Below are 24,118 nucleotides of genomic sequence, written 5' to 3'. Positions count from 1 at the left end.
GGAAAAAAGAGCCTCTCTTCAGACTTTCGTTCGGCAGGGACCATTCTCCAGCGGATGAAGGTAAACTGGACTGAGCGTTAACAAGTCCCAGGTGCCCTTAACGAAAATCACACTAAGCCAGCCCCGAAGTGTGGGATTTGTAAAGCAGCCTATAAAGAGACTTGTAAATTCAAAGTACTCATTAGGCATTTCCATGGGGAAGGCCACCACCACTCTGGGATTTCCATGGGTAGGGACCTCAGGAGCCTGAAAACCCGGGGCCGTGCTCACCCTTCTCTCAGGCTGGGATCCGGCTCCACCGAGGAGCCACACAGAGCGCTGTCCTCTACTAACCAATCAGGTGCCCTCGGAAGGGGGACTACAAGTCCCAGCATGCACCACGCCGCCGTCAGGGGACGACAGGCCGCGCCCCAGCGTTCTTTGCGTACGGGGGGCGAGCTCAGACCCGGGCGCGCGGCGACCCCGGAAGTCCCGCGCAGGCGCAGGTGGGCCCTGGGCCCGGACGGCCATGGCAGTGGCTACGGTGGCGGCGTTGCTGGCCGCACTGGGTGGGGCCCTGTGGCTGGCGGCCCGGAGGTTCGTGGGGCCCAGCGTCAAGCGGCTGCACCGAGGCGGGTATTCCGGCCTCATGCACGGGAAGACAGTGCTGATCACGGGTGCGAACAGCGGCCTGGGCCGCGCCACAGCCGCCGAGCTGCTGCGCTTGGGGGCCCGAGTGATCATGGGCTGCCGGGACCGCACACGCGCCGAGGAGGCGGCGGTTCAGCTCCGCCGTGAGATCTGCCAGGCTGGGGGCCCCGAATTGGGGCCTGACTCCAGCGGGGCCGGCGAGCTCGTCGTCAAGGAGTTGGACCTCGCCTCGTTGCGCTCCGTGCGCTCCTTCTGTCAGGAGGTGCTCCAGGTGTGGGGCTCTGGGAACCTGCCGGAGATCGGGGACTGGCTAGGGGCTTCGGCGGGCGAGGCGGGGCCTGGAGGGCCGGGGGCTGAGCCGGGGAGGGGACCGCCCACAGTCGAGGGAGGGGGTGTGACCTTGGGAATGATTCGGGTGGCTTGGGAATTGAAGGCTGGAAAAATTGGTAGGACAGTCTTCTGTCTTCCAAGAATGTTGAGAAAGAAAATGAGCCCAAGAGAAAAATAAACGAGTTTCTGAACATTTCCTCTTGCCATGTGAGGACAGCTCAGGAGGAGATCCGCCAGGTCCCTGGATTGTTTTTCCTGTGTCCAAAGTGAATGTACACCAAGCCATCTCTCAAAGAGCCTGAGAGCACATAGGGGACGTTGCTAGACAAGGACCTTGGAGCAATTCCCCCCCCGCTAGGGTAGGAAGTTCAGCTTTCTGCCACCAGTGAACTCATGAGCAGTATTCTTAACCATACTCTGGCCTAACTTCCAGATAGACTGGAGCTTGGAGTGCCAGTGGTCATGTGCTCTAAATGGGGACAGAAATAAAAATAATATAATACCTAGCACTTATTGAAAGTTTCCTGTGTGCCAGGAGCTGTTCCAAGCATTTCAGATTTTTTTTTTTAACTTTTAATGAAATTAAAGTGACTTTGACTGCTCTTGTCATCCAGTCTTCACAGTAACCCTGTGAGGTAGGCATTGTTATCCCCATTTTACAACGTAAGGCCACTAAGGCATAGGTAGGCTAAGTAATTTGCCCACGAACTGTCTCTAGAGCCCTTGCTTTTAACCCCTATACAGTACTTCTGCTGCCTGCCAGTGCGATAGAGGATTTCTTTGTTTAGATAGTAGATATTACACTGAAATGGATGTCCTCTGCTGAAATTGAGGTAGAAGGGTTCCCTGCAGAGGTGACTTGCAAGAGGGCATTCAGAAGAGTGATGTTTAAAATTAGCTGGCATAGAAAAGGAGCCTATATGAAAAGGAGTCTCCTCTGAGTCTAGAGCAGAAGTTCCCAAACTTTCTAATTTTTTTCATGATGCCCTTAGGCCAAACAAATATCTAACAGCTTATTCATTAAGCAATTAGATCCAAACAACTTAATAAGTATTTATGTAACAACTTAGTAACTGTTTGAAAAAAAAATACACATAGCATAGATGAAAGAAAAGATTTTTATTTCATTTTTCAATAACCATAATTATTATAACCATAAGTATACTAATGGGAAATGTGCATCTGTTGTTCACTGTACCAGCTTGTCAAACTTTGGAATCAGACTGACCATTGCCACCCTCATTTCTGTTCTATGTTGACTTTTAACATTGTACTTGCATTTCATTGCAGCAACTACTAAACACTCAGCTTTGCAAAGGTAGGACATCATGAAAAGGAATATAGCACAATAAAATGTTGAAGGTGTGAACCACTTGGAGCTTGGTAGTTTTTGAGATGTTGAGCAGAGTATCATTTTGTTTCCCTCGAAAATGTAAAATACTCCAAATCGCCCTGAGAGTTTCCTTGTGACTCTCTAGGGCGACTCGATACACAGTTGGGGAGCTGTTGCAGATCCAGAGAGTTTTGGTTTGTTTTACCGTTATGACCAGTATTTCATTATCAGGATTAGAAATAAGAAGTAATAGTGTACAAGAGATGTTGGGAGAATCAAAAGTGGATCTTCCTATTCATTAAAAATGTAGATGGGACTGGGTATACTTATTCCTTGATACCTATGGTTTCTCACTACTTTGGCCACTTGACAGAACCAATTAAAACAGCTACTAAAAGTTAAGGAGATAAAGAGATAACTAAGTTGTCCTTGCTTCTAAGTATGTATTAAGTTCCTTCCTGGCTCTGAAGTTCAGTAGTTCAGTGACTATAACCAGAATTAAAAAAAAAAAAAAGGAAGTGTAAATTTCCCACAGGTTGGTATTCTTGGTATTTATGTCATTTATCTTCTAGAATTTAAAAAACAGTAAATGAAACAGTCTTAAAATAACACAAGCCCAACAAAGAATGATGGCTCAGAAATGATTAATACAGGAAACTCTTCCAAAGGATTACTGAAAAGAACACTCCTTTCTTTCCCCCACGGGTGAACTTTTGCCTTCTTTTTGAAGTTGACTATTGGAAAAGCAAAAGGTGCTGAGACACACAGAATGAGAAATAGTTAATCCACTGACAGGTAGGCTTTGATAACAGTTGTGAAATTTAACACATTCTTCTTTTCACTTACATTTGGCAAAAGGGCCAGTGATATTTGAAATTTGACCTCAAATTTATTTGTGGGTCATCACTGTGTCTTTACACCTGGAACACGTTGTACATTTCTTTTTCTCTGCCCATCAAAAGAGACAGAGCCAGGAAGGGACAAGGGAAAACCAACTAAATGAAGTAAAGAATGAAAAGACTTCCCTTTGAGGACAGTCTAAATTTTAGGACTTTAATCTGGGAAGATGCAGGAGGATATGGTCAAAGTGCGAAATTCTGACTGTATAGATCTCTTAAGCTGGGGACTCCTCAAAGCTTGAAAGAGGCAGATTTCATATCGGGGAAAAAAGAACTGTGAATTCTAGAGTCGTAATAGAGGTTAAAGGTATTTGTTGGGCAGACCTCCTCTGTTAAGTCTCCTTTGCTGTTATTGTGAGACTTAGTATGTATGATTCATGGTTTTGTTTCTGATATGTTTATACTACCTGTTTAATATTTTTCTTAATGTTCCGTTGATTTATTCATGATGTTCTCTCCAGTATTAATTTGCATCCCTCACCCTCTCTATTGCTTGTCCCATTTTTAAGGAAACAACCTGGGGTTGCCATTCCCATGGTGACATTTATTATTAGAAAATTACAGAATAAAACAATCCTAACTTGCCCCTGGTGTTGATACTAGTAGCTCTGGGAATAAACAATGCTGACCTGTCTTCTGCTGTAGTTCCACTCTCTAGCTCACATTGAATGTCTAGCTATGGTTTGAAAATCCCAATTAGAAAAGCAGTCCAGCTTACTAATTAAGAATAGAGCCATTGGTGTCAGATTTCAACTTCAGGTTTTTGTTTGCCACTTAGGAGCCCTGTGATTCTGGACAAATCACCTAACTCTGGTGCTTCAGTTTGCTTATAGAGTTGTTGAGAGTAGATGAGATAACATGAAAAGCACCAGGTCAGGCACACAAGTCATTGTTGTCGTCGTCTTCTTTTCTCTCAATTGTTGAAAACTCATAGAGGCGTTTTTTAGAATTTTAGTAGTTTGCAGGAATTGTTAAAATTTTATTTTAGGCACATTTAAGGCCTGTGTTCATAACTCTGCCATTCTCTTTTTGCCATTTGAAGGAAGAGCCTAGACTGGATGTTTTGATCAACAATGCAGGCATCTTCCAGTGCCCATATATGAAGACTGAAGATGGGTTTGAGATGCAGTTTGGAGTGAACCATCTGGGGCACTTTCTACTCACCAATCTTCTCCTTGGACTCCTTAAAAGTTCAGCTCCCAGCAGGATTGTGGTAGTTACCTCCAAACTTTATAAATACGGAGACATCAACTTTGAAGACTTGAACAGTGAACAAAACTATAATAAAAGCTTCTGTTATAGTCGGAGCAAACTGGCTAACATCCTTTTTACCAGAGAACTAGCCCGCCGCTTAGAAGGCACAAATGTCACTGTCAATGTGTTACACCCTGGCATGGTGCGGACCAACCTGGGGAGGCACATACACATCCCACTGTTAGTCAAACCACTTTTCAATTTGGTGACATGGGCTTTTTTCAAAACTCCGCTAGAAGGTGCCCAGACTTCGATTTATTTAGCCTCTTCCCCTGAGGTAGAAGGTGTGTCAGGAAAGTACTTTGGGGACTGTAAAGAGGAAGAACTATTGCCCAAAGCTATGGATGAATCTGTTGCAGGAAAACTCTGGGATGTCAGTGAAGTAATGGTTGGCATATTAAAATAGGAGCAAGGAGTGGAAGAGAGCTGTTTGTAAGACTGGATGTCAGCTCTGTCGTTTTGGGTTTTTTTTTTTTTTTTTTTTTTTTTGACTACTCCACGTGGCTTGCGGGATCTTAATTCCCCAACCAGGGATCTAACCGGGGCTCCCAGCAGTGGAAGCGTGGAGTCCTAACCACTGGACCACTAGGGAATTCCCTGGATGTCAGCTCTATCTTTGATCAGGAATGGTGTGGCTTGGGCACTTGCTACTTGACGATGCAATTTTGGTTTTACCATAGTACTGCTAAGAGGTCCATAGAGGTATTTTGAAGTTACTAAAAAGTTATTTTTTGGAGAACATAAAATTTCAGAAAAGATGTTTTAAATATATATAATAAGCATATCAATGATTATAATGAGTGATATGGTTATAATATATTTTTAAATTATAATTGAACAAGCATGGATTACAAACATTAAAGAATTCAAGGACTTGAAATAGATACGTTGAGAAGTTTTTCAAATATCTTTGAGTTTTATGGTATGTTTAAAGTGTTAAGTGTTTTAATGACAATACTGGCTTTTGTGGGGAAATAATATGCATGGTGTGAATGCACAATTCTTACTTGGAATAAATTTACTGATGCAAATTCTTATTTGTGTATTCCTTTAGAAGTTTCTCTGAAATTAGTCCTTTATCATCTCATTAGCCTCTACTGATCTTGGTATGCCCAGTGCCTTTTCTTCCCACATATCTTGCGCACTGCTTTAAGAAGTAATATTTCTAAAATCCAAATCTGTGTCACAGTGTCATGTCCCTGCTTAAAAACTTGTGGTGGTTTCCAGTTGCCCATAACTGGGTTTTCCAGCCTTTTTTCTTTCTTTTTTAAGCTGCCAAATGTTTTTCTTCAAGAGAAGTCTTATTCAAATGTAGAAGCTGGATGGGTATAATAGATCATAGCAATGCTGTGAGGATGGAGTCTTCCAAGGCTATTTCTGAAGGGACTTTGTGCGATTCAGTAGTTTATAAACCATTTCTATTTAAACATTTTAGTATATTTTTGAGACTCCCCATGAACTGGCCACATGCTTACCTTGTACTCTTACACTCAGTGCTGTCCTGTAGAACTTTCTGCAATGATGGAAATAATTCTGTCTGCACTGTCCAATATGGTAGACTCTAGACACCTGTGTTTATTGAGTACTTGAAATGTGACTGAGAACTGATTTTCTAATATTACTTAAGGTCAATTTAAATTTAAATAGGCCTAGTTACTAACGTCTTAGACAGTATATCTCTACTCCTTTCATTGTATAACCCAGTCCTCAATATGGACCAATCACCCACTTGCCTCTGGGCCTTTCCTTATATTGTTCTTTCAATCTGGAATATCCTTCTTTTTTTACCGGGAATATTACTTAGCCTTTAACATTCCCTTCAAGTGTGTTCCTTTCCTTAATATCTGTAGGAGGATCTAATTCTCAGTCTACTTTTTTTTCATTGATCTTGGCAGATTTACTAGGAATTTAGTGCACTAATTATTTGTTCACAGCTCTAGCTAGACAATTGCAATAGGAATTATCCAAGGAAAGATTATATTCTTACTAGTTTTTCTTCCTCAAGAGTCAGATACAGTACCTGACACAGTAAGTACTTATGTGTGAGTAAATAATAAGTCAGTGGTGGTATACATAAAAATCATTGAGTAAGTAGGAATATTGTAGGCATCAATAGTAATTTTAACTATTTGTTTTAACCATCTCATAATATTGACAAAAGGAATTATGACTGTAAAGGATAGACAACTACACAGAATTTAATGGCCATTTTGGTCAGGAGTAGTCCTTGATTGGTTATTATTTTTAAGACTGTAATATCTGGTTACCAGTATCAGTTCTTTCTAAGAATGGCAGGATCTTGGCAAATGGTATAGAAGGTCTGTTTTCTATTAGAGCATTGGGTTGTGAATATGAGAAACACTTAGGGTTTGTATCATCACAGGTGTGTCTTTGCAGGTGTAGTCATTATAGCTGCATCATATTCTTTGAAACTTATTTTTAAAAAATAATCCTACAAAGAGACCTGCTGAATTTAGAAATACGGGCAGGAAATACATCAGAATGCAACCTGGAAAAATGGAAGCTAATAAATCTGTCCTACACCTCGACTTCATTGAAAAGGAGCCTTTTTTTTTTTTTTTCATTTAATACCATCTTTTCTGGCTGCATTTTGATGCCTGATGCTTTTCAGGGGATTTGGGCCTTTTGTGAGAATTGAGCCTTTCAGATTTCTTGTTTGTGGCACCATAATAAAATAGGATATATTAATTTATCATGATGGAAAACTAGAAACTAGAAAACTAGAAACTCATCTGGAAACACTACCTATTAAGGTAAAACGAGCTGCCATTTGGAAGATGTCCTTCCCACTCAGTGTTTGGTGGAATCGAGGGCTAATCGCTGTAGTATAACTGGTTAGATTTTGAGGATTATTTAAACCCTTTGCTTCTCTCTCCTTTCCCCTTTCTGCTGACTTCTATTTCACTGGGCAAGGAAGTAAGAAAAAGGCAATTCTGTTACTTTGATACTCTCGCCTTTAGCAAAATATTGTTAAGAAAGAAGCATGTAATGTGCCAGATAATGGAACAATTGAGTTGGAAACCCATTTTCATGTTGGTCACTGACCATCTTTGGAAATACTGACTTCTATTTCAAGCAGGTTTTTCTGAAAATGAATGAGATTTCTGGGTCCTCTGCCTCGACTTCACTCAGAGCAGCTATTTTATATAGTGGGGTTCTAAGTAGCATTTAATTGGGAAAGTGATCTCACTGCTTAAATATACCACCACATTGGGTTTGATGAACAACTCTACTGTTTAATTCCATCTGTGACCTTGGCAAGTTACTTAACCTCTCTGAGCTTCTGTTTTCTTGGCTCTGTCATTGAGACATGAATGCTAACTTTAATGGATTGTTCAGTGAAGAGGCCGACAAAGAGTCTAACAAAATACCTGCCACATGTTCATTTCCTCTTCCCTATGTACCTTATCATTATACCATTATTAGTAATAGTAATTAGGTGAGTACACATAATGGGGAAAAAACCTCTAAACCAAGAGTCAGCAACCTTTTTTTAAAAAGGCTGCATTGTAAATACTTAAGGTTATTAAGCCATATGCACATATTCTTTTTCTGTTACATATTCTTTTTTAACAATCTTAAAAATATGAAAAATTCTTGGATCACAAAGGCCATACTATTTACTTATGCAACACCCCAATGTATTCACTAATTTGTCTTTTGACATGGAGACCATTTTTAAAGTCTTTATTGAACTTGCTATAATATTGCTTGTTTTATGTTTTGATTTTTTGGTCATGAGGCCTGTGGGATCTTAGTTCCCCAATCAGGGATCGAACCCACACCCCCTGCATTGGAAGGTAGAGTCTTAACCACTGGACCACCAGGGAAGTCCCCACTCATTTGTCTTTAAGACACCTTGTAAGGCACAGTTCTCATGTTCACTGTTACTCCTATTAATAAGTCTCCTATTGTTTCTCCTAATCATTTCTAATCTCCTGTGACTATTTGCTTGCGGACCCAGGAAGTGTAAACAGTGTATTCTTCAAATCTCTCTCCAGCTATAGATTCTGGTGTGAGGAATAGCAGTTATCTGCCTCCAGCTTCCTCTCTCACAAACCTGCCGCGCCTGGCCAGAGATCTAAGGGAACCTATATTTGAATATTTAATTGATTCCAAATGTGCTAAGGAACACTGCAGAGAAGACAAGTTACTAATCACTCTTCAGGAGCTTGGCCCCTACATAAACAGCTTCAGATGTTTCCCAAACCTTCTCTGGACAATAGGGAGTTAAATTAGTTACAGGTTACCATGGAGGAAGGGAATCTACTCCTAGAGGAAAGTTAAATGGAGCCCTCAGATTTGCACAGACACGAGGAAGAGTTTTTGCTACACTAGATGTTTAATCAAAGTACAGTAGAAGCCCTCTTACTAGCCATCATCTAACAGACTGGCTGCAATAACTGATTCTCCATTCTGTTTGTAAAACATGGTGACTGATGCCCACAGCATGCGAATGCACTAGGCTGGCAGGCTCCCCGCTAGCATACCTCTGGCACTTCTGCCCCCACCTATTCTGTTACATACTTAGGAAGAGTGAGTTTCGTACCATTCATTTACTCGTTTAATAAATATTTATTGAATGCCCAGTATGTGCCAGGCATTATTCCAGGCTCGCAGGACTTAGGAGGCAACAAAGGAAACCAAACCAAAGCTGCATGTGTATGTTAGCTGTGCTCGTTATTAATCGTACCAGAAGTTATTAATCATAATGCAAACCGATGAAATATGGATTTCTATGAAAAGTAAGCTGAGTGCTTTGTAAAAGCTAAATGAAGGTGAATCACTAGAAACTTACTGTTGAATAACGTTTCAAAACAACTGTCAAAAACTAAAATATTATAAAAATCTAAAAGTTGTCTGTATTAAGTGCTTTGCAAGTGGCTTTAAATTTTGACCCCATTTTAAAGACTCAGAAAAACAAAAAAGACAAGTCCTTAGCTTTATATCAGAAGTTGGGAAATGAATGGACATGTTATATGTTTCAAGTTCAAATGATAATGTGGTGCCTATGATTCATCTTTACAATCTTTCTTTAATCAACTTTTCATGTGACCCACCAATTTCAAATAAGAGGGCTTCTATTGTGTAAAGTAGAGCTATCACTGACATGTCAGAAAAGTTTCAGTTTGGAGGAACTGGCAATAAATGTATCTGTGTAGTGAATCACATTCACCCAAAGCCTTCTCATCTAAAGTTGGGAATATGTTTTTTTTTTTTTAATGTCCCAATATATTTATTATTTGATGTATTTTGTCCTGAATGTCTTTTGCAGCCTAAGACTTATTTTCATCAACTCTGTTTGCTTCAGTCTCTCATTTAAATCTCCTACTCATTGTGTTAAACAGGTAAATTCTTGAACACTTAGCAGTTATTTTTGAGTATGTCATTTTATCATTAGAAGTTGCCATGTTACATATGATGTATTACAGCTTGATCTGTCCTAAGCTGCAGGTCTTAAAGTCTATTTTCAAACTTCCTTTATAAATTCTAACTTAAAATACTTGTACCTTTATGTATTTATTTATTTATTTTGTATACTCCATAGATCTGGATTGTTATCCAGTTATTAGCAGAATGGCTCTAAATCCTAATGGCATCTTTTTTGCTACTATGTGAGCTGTACGTTGAGTTAGTAAACAGAAGTTTCGATTGTAAATATACTCAACAGATTTTTATCTGTGCAGACCTACACACAGTGTTGGCATTTTAGGTATATCTGGAAGTTGTACACATGGTCTGAGGAAACACTGAGCAGGAAGAAATGTATAATCATTATTAGTTTGTGAAAAAAGCAAAGCAAGTTTCTGCCACCAACCCATGAAAGCACAGGAAATGGCTTCGTGTAGTAGGTGTTCGAGTCTAAGCATTCTGTTGACAGAAGTGGGTTCTACCCAGGGATTTTGTGTTAATGTAATCAAACACTTCAGAGCTGCAGCCTAGCAAGCTCAAGTCCACCCACCTCAGAGTTTATCTTTAGCTCATCTGGAAGAGTTTATTTTAAACATTGAACATTGTTTGCTGCTGTTGAAATGAAAGTGAGAGAGTTACAAGCTTTCTTCCACTGCCATCTGGCAGATTTACTGATGGATCAGGTTCTTTAATCCGTGCAGCCCCGTGTGTGGGAGCTATTGTCTGTGGTGATCATGCAGCTGGCTTGGCTGAACTTTCAAAAGCTCACACAAAGCTATCAAGAGCCATCCTATAGATAAATGAAGCTGGGGGAGTTACAAACGTCACTGTATACTTTTCATTTTTCTCTGAGCCACATTTTTTACTCTATAGTTCTCTGTGAACTGGAAAAGAGGATAACTATATTTGAATATTTTGAAAAAATAATTGAAGTTGCAAAAAAGTGACTATACTTAAATTAGAAAATTATGGCAAAGTGGAAAGGAAAGGAACAGCAGATTTGGGGGAGAGGTCTGTATCTCATTAAAGTAAATGTGGGATGCGAGAAGTCAAATGAGAGTGTTCTTTTCAATGGGGATTTACCTTTCTAGTTTTCCACACTATATGTGATACGGGGACATTCAATGATACACACACATTACATAGTTAACCATTAGTTGTGGCCTCCGTGGGTATGAAACTATACAGGATCTCACACAGGACATCACGCCAAGTATAGCTTACAGCTAACTCCAGGGCACAATTTTGATCATACCCACAAGTGCATACACAAGCATCAAGAGATTAAATACGAGTAAGTGGGCTGTGTGCAAGATAAGATACCTTCAAGTAAAACGTATTAAGTTGGTAGGAGCATAAGACAAACAGAACCAATAATATTTTGGATGTGGTCAATTGCCATTCCGTTTTCTTTGCTACCTACATCTGGAGCACCCTTTTTATCTTGCATAGGCTGGAGAGTTTTAAAACAATAAACAAAAATCTACATTGCCTGTGTTCTGGATGAAAACCAGTTTCCAACATGTAGATGCCCCTAGAGTGAGATTTTGAAGAGGGAATCGAAAAGGAAGACTTCTTCCTAGTGTTTCTGACTATTTTCTGCTGGCAAGAAAGGTTGTGGGTACAGAGTGGTTTCTTTTTGTTTAGTTTGGTGGGTTTTTTTTTTTTTTGGTTTTCTTTTGTTTTTTGATAACAAGAGGCAATTGGGGTAGACCTGACAATTCTGTGTCCATCCACTTCTTAATGGGTATTGAGAGGAGGTTACAATGGTGGTGGCCTCCTAATCCCAGTTTCCTGGTCTCTGGCTCATAGCTGTGGTGCTGTGTGTTGTAACTCAGTATTTCCATCGCACCCTCCAGATTCCCACCTTCCTGATCGTGGCAAAGGCAGTCACTTCCCCTTGCAGTTCAGTTCTGTTGTATTTCTGGAGTCATTCCTGTGAATATAATCTATTTCACTTTTCCAGCCCTTCCCATTATTTTGTAGACACCTAGTTTACTATAATCTATCTTGTTCTCCTTAAAATACTGTATCTGGGATGGATTTTGTTTCCTATAAAGGAAACAGACCACCAGGATTACTGACCAGAGAGAAGAAACGTAAATTTGTAAATAAAAATCACCTTGAAAATGAGCAAGTGAAGGCATATATAGAAGACATGAAGAAATTGAATATTACAGCTTGAAAGGGACGGGGCTGTTGAAAGAGAGGCAGCCAACGTGGCATGCCTTTGGTGAAATCAATAGTACGTTGTTTGGGCCTTAGCTTAGCAGCCTCAGATATTTGAATTTGTCAAAATGTCAGTTGATAATGAAAAACCACCAAAGGAACTGGAAATCTCTTTCCTTTGGGTAGCATTTTGTACCCAAGTGAGGAAATCCATTTGGGGAACCAAATTATAATCAGAATCTTGATTTGTTATTATAGAATCAGAGGAGAGGAAGTTAATTCTGAGGCTGAATATTTGGTGACATTAGCGGTGGTACCTGCATAAGCAGGAGATATATGCTCTGGATGGACGTGGATCTTAATGTGGGCCTTGTAAGCATGTGTTCTGTTGTTGCTGACCATGCTGCCTTCCGAGTGACTTTTTTTTCCCTTTTTTTAAATATCTGTTTATCATCTAAATATTGCTAGTCAGGCTCAGGAGACATTTTTGCCTCCAGTGTACCTCACAGAGAGGTAGAAAAGGGACCAAGTGAATTAGCCACATTCAAAGACACAGATAGGGGTAGAGGAATATATTATTCATAGTTGGAAAGACGGTCAGTTAAGAGAATATCTGAGAATCATTCCTAATATGAGATTTCAGGTGAACGGATTAATTTATCACAGCTGTTTTCCATTTAAGAAAAAAGTAATAAATACTGGGCTTCCTTTAGCAGGCAATTTGATTAAGATTGTAGAATGACTTGTAATGGATAACCCTGCTTAAGTGTTTGGGATAGTGTGAACTGATTAAAAAGACATTCGTAACTGAAACCCTGGCTACCCTAGGAATATTTATTTCTATTTATATGCTGCAAATCAAATCAGAGAAGTAAAGGTGAGAGGGGATTCAAAAGCTAGATGTGAGTTTTCAAGAACCAGACTATACTGCCTTGAAGGCAGGGACATGTTTGAACATTCCCACTTCCTGCTAACATCTGGCACAGGGGCTGTATTATATCTATTATTCACAAGATATTAGGCTGGTTATTTAATTAGTTAATTAATGACCTAAAAACTAAGCAGTCTACCACACTATTGATAGCCAGGGTAGATGGAGCTGACTTAACCGGCCTGGAGGATGGTCTCTTCCTACACCTTAGAGAATGACTTCAACCTTGACAGGGAAAAGAAGGCCCTTCTGGCTTGTGAAAGTAATGCTGCATTTTCCTACATACTCTTATGCAAAACATGGAATGATAAGCATGAAAGCCCTGAGTAAGTGTGTCATCATTTTTGACAACTGTAGTCAGTGGTAATTTGGAATTAGTAGGAGACAAGCTAGAATATCAACAAAGAAGGCTCACAGATGAAAAAGAATTAATCTTTCCACAACTTCCCCTGGAAGCTTCTATAGAGTTTAAATTATTGACTACTGCCTTCCAGTTTTTTCTGCAGGCCTGTGTGTTCTAGTAAACAATCTGCCTTCAGTTGATTAGATACGATCTTCCAGAGGCAACACAATTAATTCTGCCATAACCAGTATGTATTTACTCTGCCCCATAATCAATTTTCAAATAAGTATATATGTATAAAAAAATTAAAGGGCTTATTTTCTTTTTAAAGAATGCCACATTATTGCAAATTCCTAAGACCGTGGGTCATAAATTAATAGGACAAATTAGGAGAAAGTTCTTTCTAGAATAATAATAGTTACTATTTATGTGAGATATTTTACGTGTATTATCTCTGATCCTTGTAACAACACTGCAGGGTATTTCTATTCCTAAGCCTAGTGACTTGCCTGAAGCCTGATGAGCTCATCATTTGAACCAAAATTTTTCAGATTTTAGAGCCTCTGACTCCTTCTATTGTGCCAGTGTACGCTTCTTTTAGTGAACTAAGATAATGTACACAGAAAAAGTTAAAATCTTCTCTAAAATAAAAAAAAGTTGATATTTAATTCTCATATTTATAATGACTATGATTCACAATTTTCCCTTTAGTATATTCATTTTCTAGAGGAGATAATGTTTGAAATAAGATTTTTTTTTATGCCTGTTAGGTCAAGAATGTGTTGAAAAAATTTTTTTCATTGACTACTATATTTAGTTTCTCTGTCAACACCAGCTAATTGAAAAGGTTTCTGCATAATATCCCCAAGTGTAAATTATTTATCAGGGTTGTTAAATAACCCAGTGCCCAGTCCAGAGTGTTGGTTTTCTGCCAGAGGGAAATATATCATCTTTCATGGGTTTTGAGAAATTGCACAAACAATGAAGATGTCTGACTTAAATCATAGTACAATGATCAAAAGACCCATATTACTGTACTTTATAGTAAATGCATCCATTTCTTTTGAAATACAACAGTTTTAACTCTCCAACATCTGTTGAGAATTCAGAGAGATTACACATATCCTATTAGTGAAAACCCACTAATTAAAGATTCCTAATACTTAGGATAGTTTTCCCACTATGTAACTGATAACACACATGATACATCAATATTATTTCATGTAAAATTTTCTAAATAAAATGGGAGGTGACAGAGAAAAGAATTTTTTTGTGTTTCTTTTTCAAAATAATTATTTCAGGGAACATTGGTTTCTGGAATTGGCAGGCTAGGTTATTTGGACCAATTTTTATTTAAGGACATCTAACAATTCTGATGAAAATAGAAAAAATTAAATTTTCTTAAAAACACCAAAATGCTGACAAGATGGTGAGAAATTCTTGATCAAGATCATGCAAACATGAAGGTAAGAATCCTAAAAGTTAAGGGAGAAGGCAAAATTACTTTGTCATAGAGAACATTTGTCTCCCTACAAGAAACAGCGAGTATAAAATTTTTTTGACTACTTAGAAGCCTAGAAACTGAAGGAGGCTAGAAATGAAAGCCTGAACAAAATCTGGGATTGATAGGCACCCACACAAACTCACATTAAGCTGGGATTCTGAACGACTACACACTCAAGGTAAGGTAAGGGTGAGCAAGAATTAACGTTATATTATATTCCCAACTATCCCGTGTAACAGGGGAGTTGTCTTAAGGTTGAGAAGAAGAGGGAACATATAAAAGAAGAGAAAACCTATCCTTGGAAGGCCATAAACTAACCCCTGGCCCCCATGCATAAGTGAAAATTGATTTCACCAGGACAATACAAGAAAACTCAAACCATCAATTTGGTCTAAAATTGTTAGGGACTGGTAATACCCTAGATGACCAGCAGGAAAGAAAAAAAAAATTCAGATCCTCTTTAGAGGAAGGTACCTTCATAAAAGGGCTTGGACAACCTCCATAAATAAGTTTTTCAAGGGTAATGATTAGCACTAAAGTTACAAGTGCAGGTACCATGAGTGAGAGTCATCAGCACTGATGCCAAAATATCAGATATGGAAATTATCAGACTTGGATGATAGACTCACTATACTTACTGTGTATAAAGAAATAAAAATGAGTTTGAAAATTTCAGCAGGGAGCAAAAAAATATAAAAGCAACAAATTTTGGAATGATATGGGACTTGGACTTCCAGAGATGGAAATTACTATAACTGAAATTAAAAGTTCAGAGTGTGGGGCTTCCCTGCTGGCGCAGTGGTTGAGAGTCCGCCTGCCGATGCAGGGGACACGGGTTCATGCCCCGGTCTGGGAGGATTCCACATGCCGCGGAGCGGCTGGGCCCGTGAGCCATGGCCGCTTAGCCTGCGCGCCCGGAGCCTGTGCTCCGCAATGGGAGAGGCCACAGCAGCGAGAGGCCCACGTACCGCAAAAAAAAACCAAAAAAACAAAAGTTCAGAGTGTGCATTTGGCCGCATATTGAACATGACAGAAGAGGGAAGTAATGAGCCAAAGGGACAATAAGAAGAAACCATCCAGACGAGAGATGCAAAAATGGAAATTTTAGGTGAGAAATTAATAAACGTGGTAGATAGAATAAAAATATATAATATATATTTTTGGAGTTATAGAAAGAAAAGAGAGAATAGGGACAGAGGCAATATTTGAAGAGAAAATGAGAGGGAGTTTTCCAGAACTGATGAAAAACAAGAATCCACATCTCCAACAAGCTTAATTTTAATCAGGAATATTACAAAAGTAAACATTGAAAACATACGTCCATGCAAAAAAAACTGCACAGATATTTATAGCAGCTTTATTCCTAAGTGCAAAACTTGGAAACAACCAATATGTACCTCAGTTAGGTAAACAAAAGTAATTGTCTGTGGTATATCCAGACAATGGAATATTATTCATCACTAAAAAGAAATGAGCTATCAAGCCATGAGAACACACGGAAGAATCTTAAATGCATATTGCTAAGTTAAATAAGCCAGTCTTAAAAGGCTACATGTTGTATGATTCCAACTATATGACATTCTGGAAAAGGCAAAACTATGAAGACAGTAGAGATTAGCGGTTAACAGGGTTAAGACAGAAGGGAGGGATGAATAAGGAGAGCACAGAGGATTTTTAGGGCAGTGAAACTATTCTGTATGATACTATAATGGTGGATATATGTCACTGTACATTTGTCAATATCCATAGAATGTACAATACTGAGTGAACCCTATATTTTAATAAAAAAGCATTTGTAACTAGATACATCATAAAGAAACTGCAGAAAACAGAAGTCAAAGAGAGGATATTAAAACTACAGTGAAATTGCCTTTAAAAGCAAGATTGATGACAGCCGACTTTCACCAGAAGTAGTATATGTAAGCCAGAAGACAGTAATATGCTAAATGAAAATAACTACCAACCCAGAATTCTATACCCAATCAAAATATATATCCAGGATGGATGTAAAATAAAAATCTTAACAAACATACCAAAACGGAGAGAACTGGCCACCATTGAACCACATCAAAGGGCGTCTTATTTTTTTCCTATTTATTGCTGCATTTTATTTTTGCAATTGATCTTAATACCATAATAGAGTTAATACCTAACACTAAGTTAAAATATAGCTATATAAATTGTGGCTGCTCATAGATTTTTTTAGAATATTTCATATTATATATATATATATATATATATATATATACACATATATATCATTGAAGAATAGTTGATTTACAATGTGTTAGCTTCTGGTGTACAGCAAAGTGATTCAGTTATATATATATATAATATAATATTATATATATTATATATACACTTCTTTTTCTTATTCTTTTCCATTATGGTTTATTGCAGGATATTGAATATCGTTCCCTGTGCTATACAATAGGACCTTGTTGTTTATCCATGTTATATGTAGTAGTTTGCATCTGTTAATCCCAAATTCCCAATCCAACCCTCCCCAAAGGGCATTTTAAATGATTCACTTCAGACACATGGAAAGTAATTCCAAACAGAAGTTCTGAGATACAGGAAAGAAGCAAGAACAAAGAAAATATTGTGTAAGTATAAAGCTGATAATCATGTTAGAAAATAATAATTGTATAAACATTTATTATTTATAAATAATAATGTATATAAAATAACAATGTAAGACAATAGATTTATACCTGATAATATTTAGGTAGAAATCAGGAAGGGGTGAATTGAGTTAAACTGTTCTGAAGATTTTCTATTGTGCAGGGGTGAGATAAAGGTAAAGTTTGGTATTCAAACTTATTGTTAAGGATGAATGACGTGACATAGAGTAACCATTGAAATAATTTTTAAAAGGTGTAATCTCTAAACTAGTATAGCAGAAAAAACAGAATGATAAAAATAATGTTTCTGAAAGAAAATAAGGAAAAATGTAGAAAGTGTGGAACAAATATAGGATACAAAATAACATGGTAGATGTAAAACAAAATGTGTAGTTATAATAAATAAAAGTGAATAAATACTTCTGTTAAAAAGATGGAGCTTTTTATACTATTTTAAAAACCCAGTGTTACAGAAATATATCTTGAAAGTAAGTATGAAGATATTAAAAGCAAAAGAAAGGAAAAATATGCATCAGGAAAAGTCACCAAGTTAAAACTGGCATAACTCTGTTAAAACAAACTAACACTTAAGCTGATGGGGACTTCCCCGGTGGTGCAGTGGTTGAGAGTCCGCCTGCCGATGCAGGGGACACGGGTTTGTGCCCCGGTCTGGAAAGATCCCACATGCAAAAAAAAAAAACTAACACTTAAGCTGAAAAGCACTATGTAGATAAAGAAGGTCACTTCATGATGATAAATGTTTTTAATTCACCAGGAAGATACAACAGTTTTTTAAAAAAATTTCATAAACCTAGCTATGAAATTTAAAGTTACAGAGCCTCAAAACATACAAAGCCAAAAGCAAAAACACATGTCTACAAGGGGAATGGGCATATCTACTGTCACAGTGGGATTTTTTTTTAACACATCTATCTCAGTAATTGATTGACAAAGCCGGCCAGATGTCAGTGAGCCTGTCGAAGATTTGAACAGCAATTTGGTTAAGTGAGTTGATTTCATGGACAGATATGCAGCGTACCCAACAAGAGAAGAATATATCAACTCTCAAGGACAGGCAGAAGAATGTCAAAAAGTGATTTTATAGTGGGGTATGAAGCAAGTTTCAACATATCTCATGAATTTGAGAGTACATAGTGTTCCCTAATCACAACAGAGTTAAAATAAACGTCAGTAACTAAACATAGTTGGGAAACTCTCGTATGTTTGAGAATCAAGAAATACACTTCTAGATTAGTGATGGATCAAATAAGAAATCAAAATAGGAATTTTAGAATATTTTTAGAAAATGATAGTGAAATAATAGCCTTGAATGAATATATTAGAAATAGAGAATAATTGGAAATCAATCAGCTATGCATTCATTTTCAGAAGTTAAAAAAAGTACAGAAAAACTTAACTCGAGTAAATAAAAACATAAACAAATAAGGACTATAAGAGCAGATGCTAATGAAATAGAAAGCAAACATATAATAGAGAGGGTTAGCAATATTAATTCTTTGAAAAGATTTATAAAACTGGCCTACGCTTGTAAAGAAGGCACAAATAAACAAACAATATCATTCACTTTGCTTAAGCTCACTATCTCTGTGTTCAGTTGTAAAGTAAAAAAAATAAAATAAAATAAAATAAGAAGAAAAAGAAAGAAACTAGTAAAAAAATAAAAAGACATACTAAACATATTACTTCTAAGATTGCACCAAACCAATAATGTCCAGTTAGGGATTATGTAGTTTATAATTAGCTGGGACCAATCTTTTCTTATAATACGTCTATAAATTTATAATGTTTGTTCAAGTTAAATATATCTGACTTTCACACACATCTAAGAAGCATATTATGTATGAACACATGCGTCTAACTTTGCCTTTTGATCTTCTCCACAATTTGTGAGGTGGGTATTCTTAGTCTCCTTCTAGAGATGAGGAAGTTCAGGCTCAGAGACATGAGGCAGCAGGTAATTAACAGAACGGCAGGTGGGCAGGCAGGTAGGCAGTCTCAGGCTTATGTGACTTGTCATCCTTCAACACCCCACAAACATTTAGGCCCTTCTCTCGGCAGATTGCCACGAATCTCTGTGAACATGATCCACTAAATCCTGAAATGAGATCTATCTCCTTCCTAGTTATTTTTATTTTTTTAAAGGCTCTCAAAGATCCAGTTGAATGATTATCTACTGGTAGAACTGCAAAAACTATAAATTAAACTAGAAATGTGGGTGGCTTCTCCTCAATCCCACCTTTCTATCCATGAACCCCAGTTACCAGGGGAAAAAAAATCTTCTTTGAAAGCACAAATTTCCAGCCTCTTCTGAATAGTGGGAAACCTTTTTCAACTGATCATCTTAAAGGGCTCCCGGAACTGCATGATACCCCGGAATTAAATAAATTACACATGCAGTTATGAGAAAGTTAAGTACTTCTGTATCCACATCATTAGTCATCGAAATTCTTGTCGGGAGTAAGAGCCCAGCCCAACAGGTCAGCCACTTCATGTTTCCTCAGCATTTCCACTGTTTTTTAAACCCCAGCTTCTTGATTTATGACTGTACCATGGCCTCAGCCTGGGCCTAATAATGCAGCATGTACCACCCCCGATCAGAGTGACACACATATTACCTTGCACCAATTTAAGTCATCCCATATGTGGGCTCTTGCCCTTTCTTTTGCTATCTGGAAGTTCATGAAAGCAGGAGGTGATCAGTGCTGCAAGCCAAGGACCATCACTGCAACGTGAAGACTTTCAGCAAATGATTCTTACGTCTCCACTAATTTCAGCCACTCGATATTCTTGAAGCTTTTTTTGGCTGCTTCTAATTTTTCTTGAATTGGGCAACTTACTTCTACTGGGAATGCTTCCCCTTGTTCTTACCCTGCATGGGCAAGGGATTGTTTTTCACTTTCTTCATAAGGTCACTACCCATGTGACCAGCCCAGGATCAAGTGCTGCTTCTGCAGGAAGCCTTTCCCACCCTCACCTCCATTCAAGCCTTTAACATATTACTGCATATTACTATAAGTAGTGTCTGTGTCTACGTCAGATCCACGCATGTCTCTATGCCTGGGACATATTAGGCATCCAGAGAAATTCTACTAACTGTTTTCGAGTGTCTGTTATATTCCAGTTACTGTGCTGGGAGCTGGGGATGCACTGATTAATAAGACTATCAGGCTACTCCCAGTCTAGCAAGTGTAGTTAAATATATGCATACAAATAGCTATAATACAGAAGGGTTGAGTCTATGATGAAGAGCTCAAAGGACAACTAATGGTGGAGGGTGGGAAGGCTTTGGTAGGGCATGTGGTTTGGGAAGCATGGCCTGGGAAGGGTGGGTTCCCCAGGAAGGAAGAGAGAGAAGAGTGCTATAGGCACTGCAGTGGGAGAGGCACAGGCTGAGGCTCGGGGACGTGGTCCTGGTGGGGCAGGAGAGTGGAGAATAAAGAATACACTGGCTGGATGGATGAGACAACACCAGGAAAGGTATGAAGGGCAAGTTAATGTGACTCTTTTAGACAGTGAGATGTCCTTGGAGTTTTTTTAACAGATGAATGGCAAGATTAACCCTGTATTCCAGAGAGATTGCAATCACAAGGACGAGGGTAATGTTAAAGTGGGGACAGTGGTGGGAAACAAGCCAGGTGGGAAGCTGGTTTTCTAGTCCAACCAAGAGCTCATCAAGTGATAGCTACTTTGGAAAAATTGACAGCTCTGGGAGATTTACTGGATGTGGGAAGAAAGCAAGAGAGTAGGGGCAAGGAAGACCTTAAGTAGGATTAAAATAATTAATCTGATTCTTTCCCCATGGCACACTCTCCCATCCAAAACAGGGCCAAAGGAACCCCAATAACCCCTGGTAGACTTAAGCCAGGTCACGAGAGTCTTCTATACCCATCAGAGCAGACCAAATAGGGACATGGCCATTGTGGACAAACGAAAGCTCTGTCTTGCCCTAGTGCAGGACAATGTTTTCCTTTCACTTACTCATTCTTTCTTTCTTTCATTCATCCAACTTTTTCAAAGCAGCTTCATGTGACCTCAAGAAATTTGGGGGAGTAAATAGGCAGGTAGACAGGTGTTTGTGCTGAATTTTGCCCCCCTAAATTCATACGTTGAAGCCCTAGCCCCATGCAATACTGTGGAATGTAACTGTATTTGGAGATAGGGCCTTTAAACAGGTGATTAAAGTGAGATAAGGCTATGTGGGTGTTCCCTAATCCAATATGATTGGAGTCCTTATAAGAAGAGGAGGTCAGAACACAGACAACATCCACAGAGGAAAGACCTCGTGAACACAAAGTAAGAAGGCGGCTGTCTACAAGCCAAGGAGAGAGGCCTCAGCAGAAACCAAGCCTACTGGCACCTTGATCTTGGACTTCTAGCCTGCAGAGCGATGAGAAGGTAAATTCCTATTGTGTGAGCCACACCATCTGTGATATTTTCTGATGGCAGCCCTGGATGACTAACACAGCAGGTAACTGCAATTTGTAGTGGTAAGACTGTGACCAAGTCTAAACCTGGTACCATGGGGCACGAGGGGATCATGATCAATTCAGCCTGGGAGAATTAGAAGAGGAAAAACCTCCTCAAATGAGGTTTTGAAGGATGAGCAGAAGTTTTACAAACAAACACGGAGGGATGGCATTTCAGACAGAGAATTCCTTCTTTCTGTCACCTCAGTCCTTCTCTCCATATTAGTCCTCTGATCCATTCCTGAAATCTTGTTTGCCTCAGCTGACTCTCAGCCAGTCCTTGTGAACAGAAAGAGCACAAGGCCCACTCTTTCTTGAGGCTGCTGGCTCTGCTCTGCCTACCCCTGCCCGGCTTCCTCCTCAGGCAAACTGCCTTCACATTTTGCAAGATGGCTGCTGGCAACCTCCAGCGCACACGGCCCAGCCAACCTGGGCCCCCCCAAGCCACCCCTCACTCACAGCACACTGATCGAATCTTATGGATTGGGCCTACTTGGAGCATATACCCATCTGGGCACCCCCATAGCCAGAGAAGTGGTATTTCTCAACTGGTCAGGCCAGCTTGGGTGACCCCTCCTGTCAGTGCCACCTGAATCTCATGGAATGTCTTTCACACAGGAAGGAGGAACTGTGTTGTTAGATGTAGAAGAAACATCAGGGAGGCAAAAGCAGCAGCTGCTCCTTGCAGTAGTGGTGTTATTCCTCTTTAGAGAAGGCAGACTCGGAGAGGTTAAGTGGCTTTTGAGCATCGTTTTCATTCATTCATTCAGTCAGTCAGTCATAATATCCTGAACCCTTACTGTATGTTAAGCACTGTGCTAGGTCCTTGGAATCAATTCATGAACAATATAAGCAAAGACACGCCCCCCACTAATGAAGCTTGAATTCCACTGAGAGAGGACATGAGTGAAGAGTAACATTAAGAAATCAATTATATACTAAGAAGGTGATAAGGAAAAAAGAACTGTAGCCTATGTAGAATCCCTTTCAGGTACCTAGTGTGGCACAGGGGTGGAGGGAAATACAGAGTCATGATAATAATGGAAATGGCTAAGATTTGTTCAGTGAATATTAGGTCAGGCATTCTGCTAAAGGTGTGAAGGTAGTAATCTCTGAGGTTGGTATTGCTGTCTTCACTTTACAAATGAGGAAATGGGCACAGAGAGATTGTGTGGCTTGTCCAAGATCACCCACACCTGATCGGTCTACTTCGAGCTCTGTAACGTTCCACTGCTGGGCTTCAGTGGGCTTCAAGTTGACCTGGGGGTGGGGAAGGGGACATGAGAAGACAGAATACAGTTCTAGACCATACAATATGCATCAGACGCTGAAAATAGTGGAGGAAGTTTTCCAGAGTAAAGGAGAGAGCTTTGTGGATGGGGTCTGTGTGTAAAGCCTTCCTGGAGAAAGTCAGAACTGAGCTTGGCTGGAGTGTTCACCTGTTTGAAGAAGTCACCCTTGAGATTTGTAACTGCAAGACTGCTCCCTGGGTCGGATCTGTGGTGCAAAGGGCTTGAGGGAGATTTGTGGGAGACAAGACTTGTTGTCAGCCTCAATATTGGATAATGCACCAGTTGCCTAACCTTGGCAATAAGTGGGATAACACCCACAACACTTAAGGAGTCCTTATCCAGTATTGCACAGTGCTCACAGCACTTTACTTGTATTGTATAATGTCATCCTCACAGGCACCACCCGATAAGGTCATTTATTATACTTGTTATCTGTCGCTGTATAACAAATTACCCCAGATCTTCATGTCTTAAAATAACATGCGTTTATTTATTCTGTGGATTAAGAATCAAGGCCCAGCTTAGCTGGGTCCTCCAGCTCAGGGTCTCTCACAAGGCTGCCATCCATTCTCAGCCAGGGTCACATTATCTCATTCAGTTGAGCAGGGTCCACTTCAGGCTCGCTCAGTGAGTGTTAGTAGGAGTCAGTTCCTTGGTGGACATTGGCTGGACGGCATCCTTAGTTCCTCGTCCTTTAGGTCCCTTGATATGTATCAGGCTCCTAAAGAGAGAGAGCAAGAAAGAGTGAGACAGAGTCAGCAAGATGGAAGTCACAGACCTTTAAAACCTAATCTCACATGCAGAAGGCCAACAGTCACATGAAAAAATGCTCAACATCGCTAGTTAGTATAGAAATACAAGTCAAAACTACAATGAGGGGGCTTCCCTG

General features: G+C 39.4%; 1 protein-coding gene across 2 annotated transcripts; it reads left to right on the top strand.

The window, feature by feature from the left end:
- The first annotated feature begins 400 nt into the window (after positions 1–400).
- LOC116764666 (retinol dehydrogenase 14) lies at positions 401–5,481 on the top strand. Of its 2 annotated transcripts, none has more exons than XM_032653469.1 (2): positions 401–901; positions 4,235–5,481. In XM_032653469.1, the coding sequence occupies exons 1-2, from the start codon at positions 509–511 to the stop codon at positions 4,850–4,852; spliced, it is 1,011 nt and encodes a 336-aa protein (XP_032509360.1). In that variant the 5' UTR covers positions 401–508; the 3' UTR covers positions 4,853–5,481. The 2 variants fall into 2 exon arrangements, with proteins under 2 accessions (XP_032509360.1, XP_032509361.1); XM_032653470.1 differs by having other exon boundaries at positions 438–892.
- Positions 5,482–24,118: the final 18,637 nt, after the last annotated feature.

The sequence above is a fragment of the Phocoena sinus genome, chromosome 13 (genome assembly GCF_008692025.1).
Source record: "Phocoena sinus isolate mPhoSin1 chromosome 13, mPhoSin1.pri, whole genome shotgun sequence".
In the NCBI taxonomy this organism is placed as follows: Eukaryota; Metazoa; Chordata; class Mammalia; order Artiodactyla; family Phocoenidae; genus Phocoena; species Phocoena sinus.
Note: the sequence above shows the minus strand (reverse complement) of the source record. Positions and strands in the feature narration are given on the sequence as shown.